The sequence below is a fragment of the Castanea sativa genome, chromosome 5, assembly GCF_040712315.1.
Source record: "Castanea sativa cultivar Marrone di Chiusa Pesio chromosome 5, ASM4071231v1".
NCBI lineage: Eukaryota > Viridiplantae > Streptophyta > Magnoliopsida > Fagales > Fagaceae > Castanea > Castanea sativa.
The window spans coordinates 55,317,304-55,339,066 of NC_134017.1; the positions used below are offsets into that span (position 1 = coordinate 55,317,304).

A 21,763-nucleotide genomic window follows, 5' to 3' on the forward strand; every position below is an offset into this window, starting at 1 on the left:
TTCTACATTGGTACTTGAAAAGAATAAAAGTTTAAGAGAATAAGACAAAATGGGTGCACCATTATATTCATTGTGTGATCTTTGGTTAGGGCATATAATAGACAGGGTGAGGCTTAATATACACACACAACACAGAGAGTGAGGCATAAACTGACGGCGTCACTGTCCTCGAGAGGGGGACACAGTAGCGAAAGCGATTGGCTGACGGTCAAACGACGGCGTTTCAGGCGTCCTTTGTCGGATTGTCGGTTCCGTATTTCTCCGTCAGTCACAAAACACACTTCTGAATACACTCAAGAACTAGAAAAAATTTGCTAGTTTTGGAAATTTTTGTTCAAACACTTAGCCGTTGAAAAACCCGTACTAGGCTCACGCGTATAAAGAGAGAAATCATACAGATAACACAGTGCATGAGTATGCAAAAAAAGCTCGTACATGTTTTACACTTGTCCCTCTCTCTCTCTCTCTCTCTCTCAGCTCAGGTCCATATAATGCGAATTTTTTCTGTTGGGATTTTTGGTACTTGGGCGGGGTTTTTTTTCTGTGCCTCCAGGTTCATTGTGTGTGACTTGCTGATTATCGAGTGGAATATTTATATGTGTCATGTTATATAGTCTCACTTTGACTGAAACGTAATAGTAATACAAAGTATAACAGGCTTTTGGGTGCATATATTGCTAAAGAGCCTTTGGCATTTGTGTGTATAAAATATATATTCTATAAAGGTCTGCACCATTCACGTCAAAAGAGCATGCCTCTGGGCTCTGGCTTTGGAAGTGGATGAATAGGTTGTGTACCCGTACATTGCTAGAAATTATTCGCAGAGCTAGCTCAAGCAGTCAGAGTTTGCCGGGTTACACAGGTCCCCCTATCACTCTCTACCTCAGGTTTGATTCTCTCTCTCTCTCTCTCTCTCTGAGTTTTTTATTCTTTGTTTTATTTACACATTACAATTTTCTAGACTCTTTAAAATAAATATTTGCCAATCCTAGAAACAACCTTTGATCTTCATAGTTCATTCCAAACGTGATCTCTTTTATTGGGCTTCCCTACAATTATTACCAAAGTCAAGTACATTAAAAACCACTCCTTCAAACTTCCGAGCCTACAAAAACACCCAACTCTTAATACAACACAACTTTACTTCTCATTCTAAAGCCTTTTGTTAAAGTTTCATTGATCAGCATCGATCCAATAGCTAGTGACATTTCTTCAAAAAAAAAATTTGCAGAGACAACAAATCAACAATATGCAGGTGGCAAACAAGTCAGGAATCAGAATGGGGAGTGGCATAGCCATGAACACCACAGTCGACGCAGGAGCAACTCATGAGGTGCTGAACATGGAGAGCCCATACGAGACAGTAGGCCAGCTGGCTTCCTCCAATGCAGTGGTGGTGTTCAGCATGAGTGGCTGCTGCATGTGCACCGTGGCCAAGCGCCTCCTCTTCGGCCTCGGCGTGGGACCCACCATCATCGAGCTCGATGAGCACCCCGCCGGCCACGACATCCAGGCCGTGCTCTATGACCTCTGCCCTGATGGCCAGCAGTCCATTCCGGCCATCTTCATCGGCGGCAAGTTCTTGGGTGGCATCGAGACCCTCATGGCTTACCACATCAATGGCTACCTTGTGCCTCGCCTCAAGGAAGTTGGGGCTCTCTGGCTTTGACTTCATTTCAATATGGAAGATACTAAATTATCCAACTTTATTTACTATGTTCCTAGTTGTTTTTTTGATCTAGACCTTGTCTTTGTCATTATGTTTTTCTCTCTATAGGTTAATTTTAGGTTAAGTTGGGAGTAGTTGTACAAAGTGGGACTAAGAAGTGGCAGAGTGACCGGAGCTTTGTTTCTTTGTCTTCTGGTTATTTACTACTAGCGAGAAAGCATGGGGTAAAAGCTAAAAAGTGACTCTTGTTTGCATAGATGCAATTGTATTCAACATCTATTGCAATTTAAACACATGAAAAAACTTGGAATATTGTTATCTATTTCTTGGAATGGCTTTCCAATTTAACTGTAGTTTTACACTTTTACTGTGTTATTTCCCCTTTTTTTCAGTCTTTTTGATAAGGATGAGCTTGGAATGCCATTGATTGAGTCTGTAAAAGACTTTGTTTTATATTAAGCAAAAATTTTAGGGCCAAGTAGCCGGAATTTGTTGGGCCGGCGGTGGAATAAGAGGGTGTGACATAGCCATGCATGATAAGATATGACAGGTCATGATCCGTATGAAATTGTGAGTGTATGCATACCATGCCAAACCACAAGCCGCATAGATACACATACGGCCTAAGCAATAATTACTGATTAATGATATCTTCAAGAAAAATTATGGATTACCTAATTATTTTGTTTTTTTCTTTGCCACCAATATCTAAGTTAATCATTGCTGCGTATGATTTTCCTTATCCATATTGATCATTAGTGAATAACAATATGTACTACTGTACCATGCATTCGAGTAGCCAGTAGTTTGGGCTTTGATCTTAATGTTTTCAAACTTTCAATTACAGTGCACAGATACACAAATACAACATGCATGATGCTATATATACCTTGATTAAACTTTCAAAGTAGCTTCTAATTAAAGTCTGATATGTATAAAGTAAGTGACGGCTCCAAGAATTTTGTTTAAAGTATTCCTTAAAAAGCATAAATTACACAATTTTTTTTTTTTTAGCCTTTAAGTAATTAGGTTTGATTCAATGTTATTAACTCCATCCCGTAAGTAATATATGTTTGATGGGGGAAAAATAATATTGTAATAAAAAATAATAAAAGGTTGAAAATTATGTTGTATTGGTCAGTGTGCTTAGTCAAAGGAATTAAGCCACTGCCCAGCTTATTATAGTTTTATTATCAATTTTTTTCAGATTTTAGTTTTTTTTTTTTTAGTTTTTTTTTTCTTGAAAGACCCCAATATATTGTTAAGTTGCTCAAATTATAGACCAAAGTTTAATTTTATTGACATTAAAAAAAAATTCAGGGTGGTTCCAAAATTTTTTTTAAACGTAAATAAATATAAAATTTAAAAAAAAAAAATATATATATATATATATATATATATATATATATATATATATATATATATATATATATTCAGGTCATAAGGTGGTGCCGCCACTGTACAAAGCAACTCAAACTGTGCAGTTTCATATACACACACACACACACACATATATATATATATAGAAAGTTCATTTTGGTGGACTTTATCACTCTACACAAAAATTAATATTGACCACTACCATTTTGATATTTCAAAACATAGAGCATTTACTTCCTAAAAAAATTAGCTTTTAGCAATTTAAAAAGTTACTTTATTTATTTTATCATCTTATTTTACAATACACGCAATATCAAAAGTTCGATTTTAACATATAACATATTAAAATAATATAAACAATTTCTACTCACAAACAACATTCAACAACCTTATAACACCCATACCAAAGGCCAATCACTTACCCACAACCACATAACACCCATACCCACAGGCAAACATCCATATTAGCAATCCACCATTCATACTCACCCCATAAAATTACTTTGAAAACTTAGAAAAATTGCAAAATAAAATCCCTATACACCATTTCATCTTCAACCTCAAGTCAAAAGTCAAAACTCCTCTAGCACACCATGGCAGAACTCATCTTCAACCTCAAGCCAAAAGCCAAAACCCACAGCAACCACGACAATTGGTGTGACCCATGGCCAAGACCAGTAGACCACCACACCAACGCAACCCACAACCCACTAATAACCCAACCACCACATCCCGATCAACGATTTACCATCAATGCAATAACCCACAACCAAATCGAAACCCACCAACCCAACCACCACAACCTGATCAGATAGAGGGGAAAAATGACGCGCGCGCGCGCGAGAGAGAGAGAGAGAGAGAGAGAGAGAGAGAGAGAGAGAATTCATGAAGATTAGATGCAACCGAAGAGAAGAGAGAGAGAGAGTGTGTGTGAACAAAGACAAGGAGCTGAATAAATTACTCTTATTTTTGTATAACACTTAGCTATAAGGAACTACTAGAAATGATAGTTTACTGTAGCTGTGTTAAATTTTTTTAAGTATACCACTTTTGATGTTGTGGATATTTTTAATGTATTAGGTGCTAAATAGTTGGTGTGATTCCTGTGAATACTCTTATAAGATATTTTTAGGTATAAGAGCATTCTCACTTTTCCTCTCATACGCTCCACCTTTTCTGCCTTTTTGCGCCTCTCCTTCTTGTTTTCCCTCTTCTTCTTCTTTTTTCCTGGTTCTCTCTTCTCCCACTCCTGTGCCTCTGCCTACTCTCTCTTCTTCTTTTTTTCTTCGTTCTCCCTTAACCCAAGCCGTGCTTCCCTTCCCTTAACCCACGCCGCTAAACCCATCTGCGCTTCACTACTCCCTTTGACCAAATTAAACCCACCATCACAAACACGACCTCTTCTCTTTTTCCTCGAATTGAACCCACAACCACAAACCAAAGCATTCTCTCCCTAATCGACCCACAATCACAAACACAACCACTTATCTTCTTCCTCTGACCAAATTTACTCTTCTCTCCCTGACCAAACCCACAAACCCAGTCTTGAAACCCATATTCTCATCTCAAAACCAAATATTCAAGGGAGGGGATTAGGCTTCCATTTGGGTCAGACTAAAGCTCCATGGGTTATTAGATTTTGGTTTGGGTTAGGAATTTTGTGGGTCTTGTATTGCTGTCACAAGCTTGTCACAAGTTCATCACCAATTGGGACAAAACTTCTAGCAAATTCAACTCTAAAACAGGTTAGTTATATTTGTCAATCTTTCTATGATTTTAGTCTGAATCTTTTTGGAGCTAGTCATATGATTACACAAATGGATTGGTTGTTTTATTAATGTTATATCTTGATCCTTTTATGGTGTGATCAATGCAAATTTGGTTGCTTTTTGAGAATTTGTGTTCAGATTTTGTTATCATGGGCTGCAATTGTAAGCTTGAGAAAAAGTCCTAAACAAAGAATGAAAATAAAAATAAAAACAGATGCAGTGGAATTCTGATGGATTACTTAATGCCACATGCACTAGAATTTTATTTCCTTTTATTTGTTTGCTAAGAGAACTAAGGAAAATATTTGGTTTTCATTGTTCATGTACTAAAAGTACATGGTTACACTTTTCGAAGTGGGTTTTTGGCCATTACTTCAGTTCAGAACTCTTTGCTGAGTTTGTTGACATGGAGAATGCACAGAAAATGTTTGATGAAATGTGTGAAAAAGATGTGTATCTCTTGGAGTGTGATAATTAGTGGTTATGTGCAAAATGAGGAAGCTCAGGTTGGTTTGTAGGTGTTCAAAGAGATGGTTTTTGAGGTTGGCATTGAACCATATGGTATAACTATGGTAGGTCTCCTTAAAACATTTGCTAGTTTAGGGGACTTGAATATAGGAAGAATGGTTCACGGGTTGGTGATCAGTAGAGGTTTTGGTTTTGAAGTGTATATGGGGAATTCTTTAATTGATATGTATTCTAAGTGCAATGATGTCAAGTATTTGGGGGGCACTTTTGAGTGCTTGTAAAAGCCATGGGAACAGCAAGCTTGGCGCAGGAGCTGTCTCTCAATGTTCTTGAGTTTGAGCCTTTAAATTCATCAGGTTATTTGCTTGCATTGAGCATGTATGCATCAGGTGAATCATTTGTTGATGCTGGGAGGATGAGAAGGTTGGTGAAGGAGAGAGGTGTGAGGGTTGTTGCTGGGTACAACTTAGTGCATGTGAACAACAAGGCATGTAGATTTTTAGCTGGGGACAAGTCCACCCCCACAACTAAGAGCATCCACATCAGTGTATCTAAAATCATGTATAATACAAATTTTTTTCAATTTTACACATTTTGAGCTACATCAGTATATCTAAAACTAGGTAAAAATGTGGAAACTCATCCACGAGCTACAGTACCGTGTAAATATACACGGTTACTGTAGCTCGGCTAAACAATATTTTATTATTTTCCCTTCGCTCCTTTTTTTCTCTCTCTGATCCGTTCTCAACAGACTCCATCATTTTCTCAACACAGAATACAGAGATATACTTTGCTCAAAAAAAAAAAAAAACACAGACATACACAAACAACCACAGATCGGTGCTTGACTTGTAGATCGGTGCTTGACTGGTCGGAGCTCGTGGGTCTTGCCGTGGATCGGAGCTGGCGGACACTGGATCGGAGCTCGAATCGGCGATCGGAGCTCGCGATCGCGCTCGGAGCGCTGGATTGGAGCTCCCGATCGCGCTCGGACCGCTGGATCGGAGCTCCGATCGAGCTTTGATCTGGGTAGAGAGAGAGTGAGAGAGATGATCTGGGTAGAGAGAGTGAGAAATGAAGAGAAGAAATGAAGAGAAGGAGAGAGACAGAGAGAGAGAGAGAAGTTAATCAGAACGGAAGAAAAGAAGAAATGAAATAAAGACGCGCGTGGGTTAGTTGAGGAAATTAATAAAAAAAGTGAAAAAATTATTATTTAATTAATAGAGGGAGTAGGATAGATGAACTGATGTGGGTAATTTGTAAAAGTGAATGTGTAGTATTTTAAAAGGAGTTTTTTGTGTAAAATAGAGGAAATTTTTACATGGACTGATGTGTTTGCTCTAACATGGTAGTTAATAGTAGTTATTTGAAAACATAAAAAAAATAAAAAAAATATAAAAAAAATAATAATATTTAAATGAAATGGTAAAATAATAGAACTTTTGATATTGGATATATTGTAAAGTGAGATCTTAAATTAATAAAGTAACTTTTTGAGATACTAAATGCTAAAATTTTTGTAATTTTTGATGAGAATGCTATAAGGGGCAACAATTAATTTCTTTTCTCCAAAAAAAAAAAAAAAACTTTTATTCTTTTGTTGTCGTGCAACAAAGTTTACAAATGATGCTGCCCTAGGCCCTAGGGGTTATCCAAGCTAGATAGGGCTGGTGATGAATAAGTGATGAGGATTAAGATCTTAGTCCAAGTGATAGAACCATTTTCACCTGTGGGGAGTTTTTTTTTTTTTTTTTATGGGAAAAACTTTCAAATTTCATTTAAACTTGGGTGGTACCCACAGAAAGGGCTACTTTACCCTAGAATTAATATATCTGCATAATGACATTCATTAATTGCTTTAGGACAGGTTTCTTCTTTTGAAAGTAGGGTTTTTGTAGCTGCAGGGACTTGTAATTCGGAATGAAGAGTGACCCCACTCCATCCACATGCATTAGGACGAGAAATGAGATCTAATCATCGCCTTTTAAAAATTGGACAATATTGTCTATCTAAAACATCCACGTGCAATTTTTTTTTATGGCATTGGAAATACATTTTCCGTGTTAACTTTTTATTTTTATTTTTTAATCTATGAAAAGAGCTGGACTGCTTTGAATGGAGCTTCATAGAACAAAATTCTTGTTAATTATCGTAGTATAAATCCACCACAAAAAATAAAATAAAATAAATTAATCCAATATACTGAAAATTTGTAGAATTGGATATTCTAAAAATTATGGATTTAATAACATATGTAAGTGCACAATTTGTACCCGGTCCAATCACTAAACGGACTCAGGCCCAAAGAACCTTATACAATAAAATTTGTAGAACGTAGGCTTGAAACCTAGGTTTTATAGATATTGGATAACAAATAAACAGGCTAAATTGCCACAACTACACCATCAATGGATGAGAATGACAAAAATTCTCCTCAGACATACGCCGAGGATGATTTGTATTGACTTTCTCTCTTTTAATGATAAATTCTATTTTAAAAAGACGATCCCCCTTATCTTTCCTATTCCCTTTCCTTTTATATCACTCTTCATCTTCCCTTCACCTTTCACGTGTATCATAAATCATCAATTTAGATATTTGTCCCATCCAGCACCTTCTTGAATCTTCAAATGCTAGCTAGAAGGCTGAACCTTACTGTTCAGAGATCATTTCTCCATTAATGCGGTCAGGGAGGTAGGTGCGGGGTCTTTAATGCGGTGGTAGCAACTTTTTCTCCTCTGATATTTCTCACACGTTCTTCTTTCCAACAATTGTGTGAATCACGCCTTTACCCAACAGATCTTCCAGAATTCTGTTTCTAAACCCCTTGGCATGTCCCATGACCTTTACTTGACCAATCCGAGGAGATATTCCTCCTCGGACAACTCCCCCACCCCTTGTAACGTGAACTAGCTTGTGAGCCTCAAAGGCTCTGCCTAAACAAACTTACACCACCAAATCAGGCCCAAGGCTCAAATATATATTTTATTTATTTTACCCCCACAACATACATAATTTTTTTTTTTTTTTTAAAAAGAAGGATTTAACAATGCATGCAATTGACACTATTATCCCAAAAAGAGTGAAGGTTTTATAGTTCTTAAGTGATCAACCAGGCTATTTCCGTGACTCTTCAAAGCGGGGCATTAAGAAACAATAAAAGTACTAGAAAATAACAGAATTAGAACATCTTTGCTCTCCAAAATTTTGATGTATATATATTCAGTATACTTTTTTATTTAAGGCATATGTACGAACGTATTTCGTAATTATTATATATATTTGGATAAGATAAAGCAGAAGCTTGTAAATATAGAAGTACTGGAGCTGACAAAAGGAACAGAATCTTTGCTTACATGAGCATATATATCCTGATAATAACGAGATCAACTTCTGAATTGCCTCCTCTTGGGTTGGGATATAGATCTTGCTTAAACAATATCCAACACTTAATCTATGATTAGTAGAGATTGAGTACAATATTAGGTTCACTGATTAAATTCAAACATGTAATTAATTATATGAAACTTAATTGTTTGTAAAATAATAATTTATTATTTGTGTTTTGTTCATCAGGTAGTTGAATTTAATTAAGTAATCAAATGTACTACTCGGGTGAGAGGGACCACTAAATTTGCATATAAAATATGATTTTTTATGAAAGCCAAAATTTGTGATAGTAAGTTGATCGTATTGAAACAAAGCAAAAAAGAGACATTTTTATTGGAAATATCACAAAGCGTTATTGGCTAAATATGTCCAAAAACAACCTTGAAAATCATATTTATGAATTCAGTACGAATTATAACTTATCATTGCCAGAAAGATTTACTATGTATCAAGGACTATCACAGTGAAAAAGAAAAAAAAATAGTAAAATAGTATCATAGTGAACCAATTATTTGTCTCACTGTGCGCAGTGGCTAATAGTACATTGTAATTTGGCATTGCCGCCGAATCATAGAGCGTCACATGGTGAGAAGATCAGGTACTTGGTACGACAGAGTAGACATGAGAGGCCCCAGTACTGCATGCAAGAAATGATTTCATGGTTAGAAAATTCATTTCATTTATATATATATATATATATATATATATATATTTATTTATTTGGGTTTCAAGGAGTTGTGAAAATCCGTTATGAAATCATGAGGCAGATATGAAATTTGACCATGACTTTCCCATTTTCAGGAATATAATTTGTGTGATTTTCAAGTATCCCACTGCTTCTTTCTTCACCTTCATTCATTTCCATGCTGGAGGACCACTTTCAAACTAATCTCTCACCCTTCTTTTCAATCCATATGTCTTGCGGTTTGTTCCTCCATATAGGCCTTGGACTGTTTTTGTAATATCAAAATATCTTTTTCTTTTTACAAAAAATTACCCAGATTCAACAGAAAGAAAATTTTCTACAAAATAGGAAATTTTGAAACACGTGGTTATTTGAAAAGCAAGTATCGATCTAGCTAACTAGTGTCACAGTGCATTGGTTATAGTTGAGTTTTTTTAAAAGAATCGAACCACTTTTGATATGTTGAAGTATGAAATTGTCAAATGAAAAATTAATTAAGAATAGGTAAAAGGATATTTGTTTATTAACTTTTGTTATTTCCCAATGCAATAAACTTATTTGATTCCTGCTTAAGGAATTTAGAAATTCTTATAAAAAATTATCAATATTAATAGTTACAATTGACCATATTTAGGTCGGAGTGCCATTATGTAATTTTATGAATGCAAGTTGTGATGGTGTCACATTTAAAAATAGCCACTAGTTAGCACCACTCGGTGTTTCAAGTAGCAATACTAATTATAGAGATAAGCTCTCTTCTCAATTTGTAAGATTAGTTGTAAAGGGCAAATTTTAGTTACAATATATTAGGTTTCCTAATTTAATTCAAACACAAGGTTGTATTGATTAATTATGAAACACAAATATTATTTTCTTTTCCAAGGATAATTAAATTCAATACAACATTATATTTGAATTTTATTGGAGAACCTAATAGACTACACTTAAGGTTTTGTTAGTATTATACCTAAATTTTGCAACAACAAAATTAATCTTCAACTCCCCTTAAAAGTGGCATATGCTAGTGAATTCTCTTTGACGACAAATATAGTTTCTCAAGCTACCATTGCTTTGATCTCTTCTACATCTTGCCACATTTGTGTTCTTTCACTCAAGGCCGCAAATGATCTAATCCAAGATTGTCTCATATTACTGCACCAATCCTTGTTATGTTGATTTGCTTAAAGAGTGCCCCATTCATATTTGCTTTGTATTTGCCTTCTGGTGGTTCAACTCAATATTGTCGATTCAATGGGGATTTGACTTGTGTCTAGTGCTTTGGAGTACTGGATAAGACACAAATACAACAAGTGTCCAAAATGAGTATGTGTCAAGATCGTGTCTTGTCCAATGATTCAATGCACTGAACGAAAGTTTTGCCCTCTCAATAGAACCTCTTGGGCCTGCACTTCTTGCACGTATTTGTACTCCTAATTGTATTATATTGCCTTCGCTTGCAAGGTGCCAAGTCTTGTTTTTTCTTTACCCATGCAACATTTGTTTCTACTTTCTATGGTTCCAAATGCTCCATGCTGTTACATGGAAACTTTTTTTTTTTTTTTTGAGAAACTACATGGAAACATTTGGTCTAACTAACTATTTTGACTGCATTAAGGTCCATATTGGAGTTGAGTGGCCCATATTTTGTAAATTGTGACATAAAGGTCTTCATCAGGAATCAGGGGTTTGAATTATATGACAAAGCACAAAATAGGGTGTCTACATTCTCATTTTCACTTTTGTAAATTAAAATTTGATTTTGACCTTTTTTTTTTGTCATTCCTTCTCTTCAGATGTATCTTTTGTTTTGAACATTTTGATCTTTTCAACAAATTAAAATTATATTTTTGTAATCTTTTTGTCTTGTGATAGCAAGCTGAGCTGAGTTAAGCTCGAGCTTTTGCCAAACAAATTGAAGTTGTGTCCAAACAGGGTAGTGAAGTTGAATGCAAGCTCGAGTTGAATTTGAATACTTCTTTTTCATGACCAAGCTGAGCCCAAAGGTTCAATACTTTGGTAGTTGGGTTAATTACAATCTTAATATATAAGGAGTTTTTTTCTATAATTATTTTATTCAAAAATTACGATGGAAGGATTAATGGCCTGTTTGGGAGTTTAGAGAGGGAGGAGAGTAGAGGGAAGTAGAGGGGAGGGGAGTAGTGGGGAGGAGAGTAGAGGAGAATGATTACCCTTCACCTTGTTTGGATGTTTTTATAATTAGTAAGGGGGAATGGAGTAATTAGCCCTTCCCCTTGTTTTTAACATTGTAATTTGATAAATATAATAAGGGTAAATTATGTAATTTACTTTATCAATAATTTTATGTGCTCTACTCTCCCTCCAAATCTCTCCAATTTGGGGGAATTAAAAATGAGGGGGTTGGAGGTAGTTGAAACCCATTCAAATCCCTCCAAACCCCTCCCCCTCCTTCCTTAAAAAACTCCCAAACAAGGTAATTGAATTATTCCCCTTCCCTCTACTCTACTCCCCCTCCTTTTCTAAACATCCAAACAGGCCATAAATCTTGAACATTTTCATTAAAAATACAAAGAAGTGATAGTTAGAACTTTAAATTCTCAAAAAGTTTGCATCTCTTTAAAATAGTCAGAGGAATCTTAACAAACTATTTCCGAGCATTATGGTTCAATGCAGTATTAACATCAAAATTAATTTTTTTATAAACAAATTTTTTAGCAAAGTTTCAAATGGTATAAAATATGTACTCTGGTGTGTAGGGCCACAGTGAATAGTTTAAACTTTTTTAATCAATAAAATCTAACAAAACGAAAAAAACATAATGACCCACATGTTCAAAATAGAATAAATAAATAAAAGCATGGTGTATAAGACCCAAGTTTTGTTATTATTATTATTTTTTTATAATCAGAAAACTTTATTAAGAGAAAACCAAACTACAAAAGACCGGCCTACCTCACCCCTTACAACATAAACAATACAAGAGGTGCTATTGCCAATAACATCAAAGGAACCAAAAAAAACTAGAGTCTAAACACCATCTAGCTAGAATGTGAGAAGCATAATTGCATTGCCTAGGCACCCAAAAAACTGAGACGCTTGGGGAATCAGCCAAGAGAAACCGAGAATTAGCAATGATGGATTTGATACATCAAGGATGGGTAGATGGGTAGACTCCATATCAAACAGAAAATCGGCACAAATCTGAAAATCCAATTCAACGATCATTGCCAAAAAATCCAAATTGAATGCTAAGGATAACTCGCACTTAATAGCCTCAGTTTCGGCTTGGAGAGAGAGGGTAGTGTTCACTTTCTTTGCATTGGAAGAAAGGGCAAACCCAAGTTTTATCATAGGCGTTAACAGATGCGAAAGTGCATCATAAAAGAATCTAACAGGTCTTGTTGCATTGGAAAATAACATAGCTAATAGGCAAATATCCCTCAACCAAAAAAAAATAAATAAATAAAAATAAAAGCCTCCTTTAACTCAAACTTACTCGAATTGCTAAAAAGTCAATAAATTGTTACTAAAAAAATTAATACTCCTATTAACTAATGCATTTTGACACTTCGTGAGCTCTTTATTCTATTACACAAACCGCATTAAAATGCCCCTTCGCATCAACTTATGAATTATGAGCATCAGTTAAAAATTTAAAATTTAAATTAAAAAAAAAAAAAAGAGTTATGAGCATCAATTTCCTTCAATTAAAAGTTGACGCAAAAGGACTGGGCCAGTGGAGGTTCATCAACCCATTAAAGAAATATGAGAATGATTTCTCTTTTGGGCCAAAAGATAAGCCCACCCAATGACCCTTATTTTTTATTTTTTAATCTGTCTACTTCTCTAATTTTTTTTTTTTTTTTTTTAATCTTTTGAACTCCCTCTCTCTCCCTCCTCAGCTCTCTCTTTTTTCCTTTAACGTTTCTTTCTTGCCAAACACCAAGCGATCCGAAAAAGACAGATCCACAAGTAGAGATTCTAGGGAAATCTAACAAATATAGTAATAATAAAAATAAATAAATATAGATAAAAACTTCATATTCATTAATGAAGTTTGGTTTCCATTTCAAACAAAAAAAAAAATAATCCTTTTAAATATGAGAAATGCTATACGTTCACGACATCTTCTCTTTATATAATTATTTTAAATAAATATAAAATAAAATAAAATAACTTTTTTATCTGAAAGCTCAACTTCCTAATAAAAATCAATTGATTGCAATAAAATAAATATATAAATAAATAACTCAAACCTTAACCTTAACCTTAAGTAACCAATATAATTTTACACTCATTAGCTGCATCTTTTATTATATTACACTAGCTAGTTGTAGATTTGTGCACTATATGTGTTTGGATGAAAGCTTTTGTTATATCATGAATGGAGAAAAAAAACTTGTAAAAATATTTTTCATCTAAAATAGGCATATTATATCAATTTACTTAACTTGGCACATAATTATTGAACGGAACGGAACTACAACAATATTATATGAGTATCAAAAAACAAAAAAAAATCCCCTGCAATGTTTAAAAAGTAAAAACTCGTACAGAGATATATCCCCCCCCCCCCCCCCAAAAAAAAAAAAAACAAAAAGTACATGCAATGCAGATGGTAGTTTCGATTTTAGTCAGTACTAGTGTACTATATATTTCGAAAGTAACAACACAGGCACCCAATATTCACGGACTTGTACGTTTGTTCATAATAACCCACATAATTTTTCCATAAAAAATAAATAATAATAACCCACATAATCTGTTATAAAAGTACTAACAAATTCAAGTCAAAGCTCTCAGATCAATATAGAAAAATCTCTCATGCATCTAGCGCATGAGATACCAACTTATCAGCTCAAATAGTTTCAATCTTTCTTCTTCCTCCTCTTTTTCATTTTTTGTGATAATACTGATCAGATTAAGCCTATATAATGAAAGGATGTACCTTTTCTTTTCAGCTATGCTTTGGGGGAAAATGAATATATCTAAAGATAATAATGTAAGTAGTGCAGGAAAATGATCGAATATATATAAACATGAGTTGTGCGCTATAGTGCAGGAAAATAACGTGTTAGTAAATTGAGTCATTGAGCGTGGGAAAATAAATATAGTGCAGGAAAATGAATATATCTAAACATGGGTTGTGCGCTATAGTGCAGAAAAATAACGTGTGTTAGTAAATTGAGTCATTGAATTTGTAATGCAGAACTTTTTTTAGAGATTTGAATCGTAGATATATCTAAAGATAATAATCTAAGTAGCGCAGGAAAATAAATATAGTGCAGGAAAATGAATATATCTAAACATGGGTTGTGCGCTATAGTGCAGGAAAATAACGTGTTAGTAAATTGAGTCATTGAATTTGTAATGTAGAGCTTTTTTTAGGGATTTGAATCGTAGATATATTTTTTGAAATATGAGAAGATGTCAACCAATTAAGCTGTAAGATCCTTGGCATTTAAACCACAAGGAAAAAAAAAAAATATATATATATATATATATATATATATAGAGAGAGAGAGAGAGAGAGAGAGAGAGAGAGACTTGCAATTATTTCAAATTCTTGGAAAAACCAACTCAATGACTCTAGAATTGGCAATGCTGAACCGAGACCAAAACCAACTTTTGTTTTTTGCGCTTTTTTCACATCAGGGCCTCCATTGTTATTAAAAGGCACTTTCCTCACTACGTGTTTGAGGTAGTTCATAATTTTTCCCTTATATTTGAAACTAACCAATTTTCCCCTCTATGTTGCGAAAATGAATAAATACCCCAAATCCATTACTATCTCAATAACATCCAACATAATTTTTTGAATAAAATACTAGTTGTAAATCACAAGAAAAAAAAAATGTTGAGGATTTCACTTTTTATATTATTATTGCATTTTTAATTATCGTGATTCCATTATATTTAACTCAAAAAATAACGTATTGGAGATATTTACTCATTTTCCAAACATAGAGGGGGACATTAGTTGGGTTCAAAGATAAGCAGGAGACTTGTGAAATGCCTGAAACACATAAGGGCGGAAGTACTTTTTCCCATATCTTTAAGCTCAAAGTTAAGTCTAAATTTTTGCAGTATCAAATCAATAAATCTCAAACTATATGTTTTAACTCAACAAGAGAAATCCATTGATGCAAATCGAATGATGTAAACTTTAAACGTTATATATATATACTAGTAAAAAAACTTGTAAAATAGACAAGAAAGTATGATAGAATATGATTTTAATTTTTTTTTTAAATGCTCTCTTTTATTTTGTATATAAAAATAAAACTTGATATTATGATAATTATTACTTATTAATTGACATTTATTATAATTATTTTTATGTATGAAATACTATTAAATATAAAATTTGATCATTATGATATTTTATAATGAGCATTTATTATGATTGTGTTTTGTATAGAACTATTAAATATATAATAACTATGATAATTATTAATGGGCATTTATTATGGGGGTTTTTTAATATAGAAATATATTTTCTACTATTTAAAGAAACATAAGTGCTACATCCATAGTTGTCAAATCATGAATCGTATTGTGAATCGATTTTTAATTTTTCTTTATCGTGTATAATATCGAATTATGTATCATAAGATACACAAATATCTTATAAAATAATTATACACACACATATATAAGATATATTTATTATAAATTCAAAATATATTCAACTAATGACCAATATAATCATTACTTATGCAATAAATTTTTTATTTTTCTTTGAAAGCCAAACCAGCATAATTTCATTCATTCAAATTCATAATATCATAATACAAATCATCCACCACTGGTGGGGGAGAGTCTTCCAGCCAATACATATTGTCAAGAACATTTTTAGCAAAGCTAACTAAATAAATCAAATTAACTTATGTATATAACATGCAAGTTCAAATTGATTAAACTCAAAAGTGATAATACATGATATATAAACCAAAATAATAATAACTTTTTACAGAGAGTTAGAAACAGTAAATCATCATGTTTCATGGTCCTGTCTACAACGCTTAAAAAGTAGAAATTCTATTCCTTGGCTTTGTGCCGGGGATTTCAATGAGATAACAAGAAGTCATGAGAAAATTGGGGGCCGACAAAGACAAGCAAGGCAGATGGAAGAATTTAGAGATATGTTGGATGAATGTGGATTTAGGAACCTTGGTTTTGTGGGGGGAAATTTACATGGTGTAATGGGCACCCAGATGGCTTCACAATATAGGAAAGGCTGGATAGAGCAGTAGCTACAATGGAGTGGCTTGAAAAATTTCTGGCAACCAAGGTAATTTATTTGGAGTGTGGCTCTTCTAACCACAAACCTATTCTCATTTGTCTAAATGGTATACCTAAGCTTAAGAATAAACCTTGGAGATTTGAGCATATGTGGTTAGACGATGAGGGGTGTAGGGATACGGTGGAGTCAACATGGCTTTTTGATGCTCCTAGTCAAGCCATGCTTCGGGTAGAAGGAAAGATTAGCCACTGCCAAGCAAAAATCAAGTGGTGGAGTAGGGTGGAAATTAGGAATATTACCCGCTTACTAAATGAAAAAAAAAAAACTACGGAAGGCGAAGGAGGCTGCAATAGCAAGTAGGTCTATGAACCGAGTGTTTAGGTTAAAAAAAGAAATAAATGATCTTTTATCTAAAGAAGAAAAAATGTGGAAACAGCGATCTCGAGCATTATGGATGCATGAAGGTGATAGTAACACTCGCTATTTCCATAGTAAAGCCACTCACAGGTTCAGGAGAAGCAGGATTGAGGCCTTGGAGAATTCGAGGGGAGAAAGGTGTGTGGATGAAAATGGTATAGCAAATATTTTGGATGATTTTTACCAAAATCTATTTGCCTCTTCCTCACCAGACCAGATTGAGGAAGCCTTAGAAGCTATGCCTCTGGTGGTAACAAAGGAGATGAACCAAGCACTTGTGGCACCTTTTGAGAGAGCAGAAGTGGACTTTGCCTTAAACAGATGGACACTTTAAAAGTACCAGGACCAGACAGGATGCCTCCACTATTTTTTTAGCACTTTTGGTCGACCATTGGGGATGAAGTGGCGGAGGTTGTCCTCACTTGTCTTAACATGAGATCAATACCACCATCAATAAACCGGACCTTTATCACCCTCATCCCAAAGGTCAAAAGCCCAATAAGAGTTTTAGATTACCACCCTATAGCTCTATGTAACATTCTCTATAAGCTGATTTCTAAGATTCTAGCAAATAGACTCAAAAAAAATTTACCTTGTGTTATTTCTAAATCTCAAAGTACTTTTCAGTCTAGTAAATCAATTACTGATAATATTCTGGTCAACTTTGAGACTTTGCACCATATGAAGAACCAACAATCCAAGAAGGGAGACTTTATGGCTATGAAGTTAGACATGAGTAAGGCGTATGACCGGGTGGAGTGCATTTATTTGGTGAAAATTATGGAGAAATTGGGTTTTTGTGAGAAGTGGGTGTCTCTTGTATTGGAGTGTATTAGCATTGTGTCATACACAATTTTGGTGAATGGAGAACCAAGGGGAGATATTAGACCTTCGAGAGGTCTAAGACAGGGGGACCCTTTGTCTCCATATCTCTTTCTGTTATGTTTAGAAAGGTTGAATAAGATGCTTCAAAAGGAAGCAGTTGATGATTGTATAAGGGGCTTCTCTTTATGTAAGAGGGGGCCAAAAATCTCACATTTATTTTTTGCAGATGATAGCCTGTTGTTTTGTAGAGCCACCTTGCCAAACTTACAGGTTATTCAAAATATTCTATCATTGTATGAGAAAGCATCAAGTCAAAAGCTAAATCGGGAGAAGACAACCATTTTCTTCAGTAAAGTAGTAAGTGAAGACTCCAAGACCCAAATTTCCAATTATTTAATACCTGAGGTAAAAGAATATGAAAAATACCTTGGCTTACAGGCAATGGTGGGGAGGAAAAAGAAAGAAGGCCTCAACTATATAAAAGAAAGAGTATGGAGCAAACTCTAAGGGTGGAAAGAGAAGCTTTTGTCCCAAGCGGGTAGAGAGATTTTGCTCAAAGTGGTGGTGCAAGCAATTCCCACTTTTGCAATGAGTTGTTTCAAATTACCTAGGGGCCTTTGTGATGAAATTGAAGCGTTAATCCGGAGATTCTTTTGGGGACAAAAGGGGGAACAGAGAAAAATTCATTGGAAAAAATGGGAGGTTTTACGTAAGCCTAAGTCTGAAGATGGGATGGGATTCAAAGACTTGGGAAAATTTAACGATGCAATGTTAGCAAACAGGTTTGGAGACTACTAAAGGACCAAAATTCCCTATTTTCCTGGGTTTTCAAAGCCAAATACTTTCCAAAGTGGTTGATTTTTGAAGCTTAAGTAGCAGGAGGGTCATATGCCTGGCAGAGTATCCTTAAAGCCAGGAAGGTGATTTCGATGGGTATGAGATGGAGGATAGGGGATGGAATAAGCATAAATATTTCTAATGAAAACTGGCTACCTAGGAAGGGATCTACCAAAGTGGTATCTCCACATGTGCCTGCATTGGAAGGTGCACAAGTTGCTGCTCTCATCAACCCGAACACAAGGACCTGGAATCAAAACATGTTACAACAACATTTCTTGAGTTTTGAGGCTGACTGTATAAAAACCATCCCATTGTGCTGGACAGTCCAGAATGATTGTTTGATATGGCTGGCTTGTAATAGTGGTGAGTACTCAGTTAAAACGGGTTATAAGCTCCTTTGTGAGGAAGAAAATGCTAGTGTCGCATCGAGTTCAGATAGTTTGAAGCAGGATCTTTTTTGGAAATGTATTTGGAAGCTACGTATCCTAAATAAAATAAAAATGTTCCTATGGTGAGTCTGTTCAAATGCTTTGCCAAATAAGGAAAATTTGAAGAGGATGAGGATACTAGATGATGCCAAATGCAATGCTTGCCTCTCGGCACAAGAGAGTACATTCCATGTCATTTGGAGTTGCGAGCAACTTCACCATATTTGGAACCCCTGTTTTAGCTAGATCCGAACAGAGCACCCTCATATTCAAGATGTACAGGAGCTAATTCACTTGGTTGGGCAGTGAACAAACAATCTGGAGTTGTTTGCATTTGTGGCTTGGTTTATTTGGAACCACAAAAACTGGCTGCGACTGAATGAGAAGGGGTTGGCGACTGACAAAATTTTTCAAGCGGCTAAGTTGTTCCTCTCGGACTTTCAATTAAAGCTTCCAAAGACCACACCAAAACCTTCCAGGGGCAGTACAAAATGGAGACCTCCTTTGGGTGAGTTGTACAAAACAAATTATGATGGGGCTGTGTTCAGTGAGTCGGGTGAGGCAGGTATCGGAGTTGTAGTTCGAGATGCTAAGGGGGAGGTAATTGCAGCTGAAAAAAATCACCTACTCGGGGTCAATAGTGATGCTAGAAGCCTTAGCTGCAAGAAGGGCTATGAAATTTAGCATTGAATTGGGTATTTCTTTGTCTGAATTTGAGGGGGACTCGGAGGTGGTGTGCAAGGCATTGAGGACAGCGGATTAGGGCCACCCATCTACTGGCCAGATTATCAAAGACACTTTGTCTATTGTGGGTTCGCTTAGAACCTATTATTTCTCTCATACTAGGCGGCAGGGTAATTGTGTAGCCCATGCTTTGGCTAAGAGAGCTATTGTTTCTTTTCCTTTACTAGTGTAGATGGAGCATGTTACATCTGACATAGAACAGTTTATTATTTTAGATTTTGCAACTTCTTAATAAAAGTGATTGGTGTTGATTCTCCCCAAAAAAAAAACTCCATCTAAATCAATATTATCATCATGTTCAACATCTTGCAAAATTATTTTTTCATAGACATTTTCTTCATTATTATCAACATTTACTTTCTCACTTTTTTTAATTCTAATAATCATTTGTGTATTCTTTTTCTTGGCCTTCTAGCTTTTTAGACTCAATAATAACATCAAAATATAAAATAATTATACTTTCATTTAATACATTATTAATAGCATAGAAAATAAATTTTCAATATGAAAGTGAGTGTTATGAGTATAGTCTAAATTTTGTAAGAGAAATAGAAGGGAGGAGAAGAAACTCATGGACTTGCTATTTTATTAAACTCAATTAAGTTTCCCAATATTTTTTGTTAAAAAAGTCTAACAACTTGTTTAAATCAAATTAAACCACAAATTTTAACAAAAAAAACCCATTTTAAACCCACTTGTTTATGTATCGTACGATATGCATGATTTACCGATATGATATTATTTATATGATATGCACCTATGTATCGAACAATTTATGAGCACTTACAATATGAAACTTTTTGTACACGATACGATACGTATTGCACAATACTTATCACATATCGTACGATACTGAAAACTATGGCTATATTCATAATATTTTCGCAATACTTTCATAACAAATTCTAGGTGACAAGTTGTTATTGATTCTAATTTGAATTAATCCACCATTGAAATTACATTTTTATTTACTAGTAACAACTTATCACCTAGAATTTGTTGTGAAAATGTTATGAATATAGCATTTCTCTTAAGAAAATAGGATATGTTAAGATTCTAAAGATAATATGAAAATCCTAGGTAGCACGTTGTTATTAGTTCTAATATGTTTAGATTCTAATTGAGTGTTTAAAATTTTAAATATAAGATAGAATTTAAGTTCAATTAACATATATATATATATATATATATATATATATATATAATATTGACATGTAAAATTGTGAGGCCTCAAAATTTTATGCAACAAAATATCATGGAGTCAACCAAAAGTTAAATGTTTTTAGCATTACTAATCGCTAACTTGTGCAATGCACAAACAAATTAAACATAATATACTACCTCAAAAAAGTTTAGCATAATATAATCTTTTATATTTTTTTTTTGAGAGATTTTTAAATTTTTTATTTATAAAAATGATGAAATTTGATAATTATGGTAGTTATGATTTATTATACATTTATTATGATTTTTAGTGTATATGGAACTACATGTATCAGCACTAAACATTTATTATGATTGTGTTTATATATGAAATTATATATAATACTACTTAAAGAGAATATGATTTACTAAGATTCTAATGAAAAGTTTAAATATAGAATGATATATATATATATATATATATATATATATATATATATATATATATATATATATATATATATATATATATATATATTGAGAGGGAAAGATAATCTTATATTTATATATCTCTTAATCTTGTAAGTACCGGCCTAAAACCCCTTTTCACTCAAAATACCCAAATTTGGACGAAAATGGTTGGGATGGCCAATGGGAATGGACTGGTATTCAAAGTTCAAACTAACATGAGTTCAAAAAAAAGAAAAAAAAAAGTTCAAACTAACATGGAATAGGGGGTGCAATTCTATTGGTTTAGGGAAAATTCTTACCTAGTCC

General features: G+C 34.1%; 1 protein-coding gene and 1 long non-coding RNA gene across 2 annotated transcripts; both read left to right on the top strand.

The window, feature by feature from the left end:
- The first annotated feature begins 736 nt into the window (after positions 1-736).
- Positions 737-1,891, top strand: LOC142633662 (glutaredoxin-C9-like). Its single transcript, XM_075807903.1, has 2 exons — positions 737-887; positions 1,232-1,891. The coding sequence occupies exon 2, from the start codon at positions 1,250-1,252 to the stop codon at positions 1,667-1,669; it is 420 nt and encodes a 139-aa protein (XP_075664018.1). The 5' UTR covers positions 737-887; positions 1,232-1,249; the 3' UTR covers positions 1,670-1,891.
- Positions 1,892-4,359: 2,468 nt separating this feature from the next.
- Positions 4,360-5,656, top strand: LOC142637187 (uncharacterized). The gene is made up of 2 exons (XR_012844576.1): positions 4,360-4,794; positions 5,337-5,656. It is a non-coding gene; the product is annotated as an uncharacterized LOC142637187 (long non-coding RNA).
- Positions 5,657-21,763: the final 16,107 nt, after the last annotated feature.

What these genes read in the sequence shown, in the direction of transcription:
- LOC142633662 (XM_075807903.1), top strand. Translation starts at nt 1,250, where the DNA reads ATGCAGGTGGCAAACAAGTCAGGAATCAGAATGGGGAGTGGCATAGCC.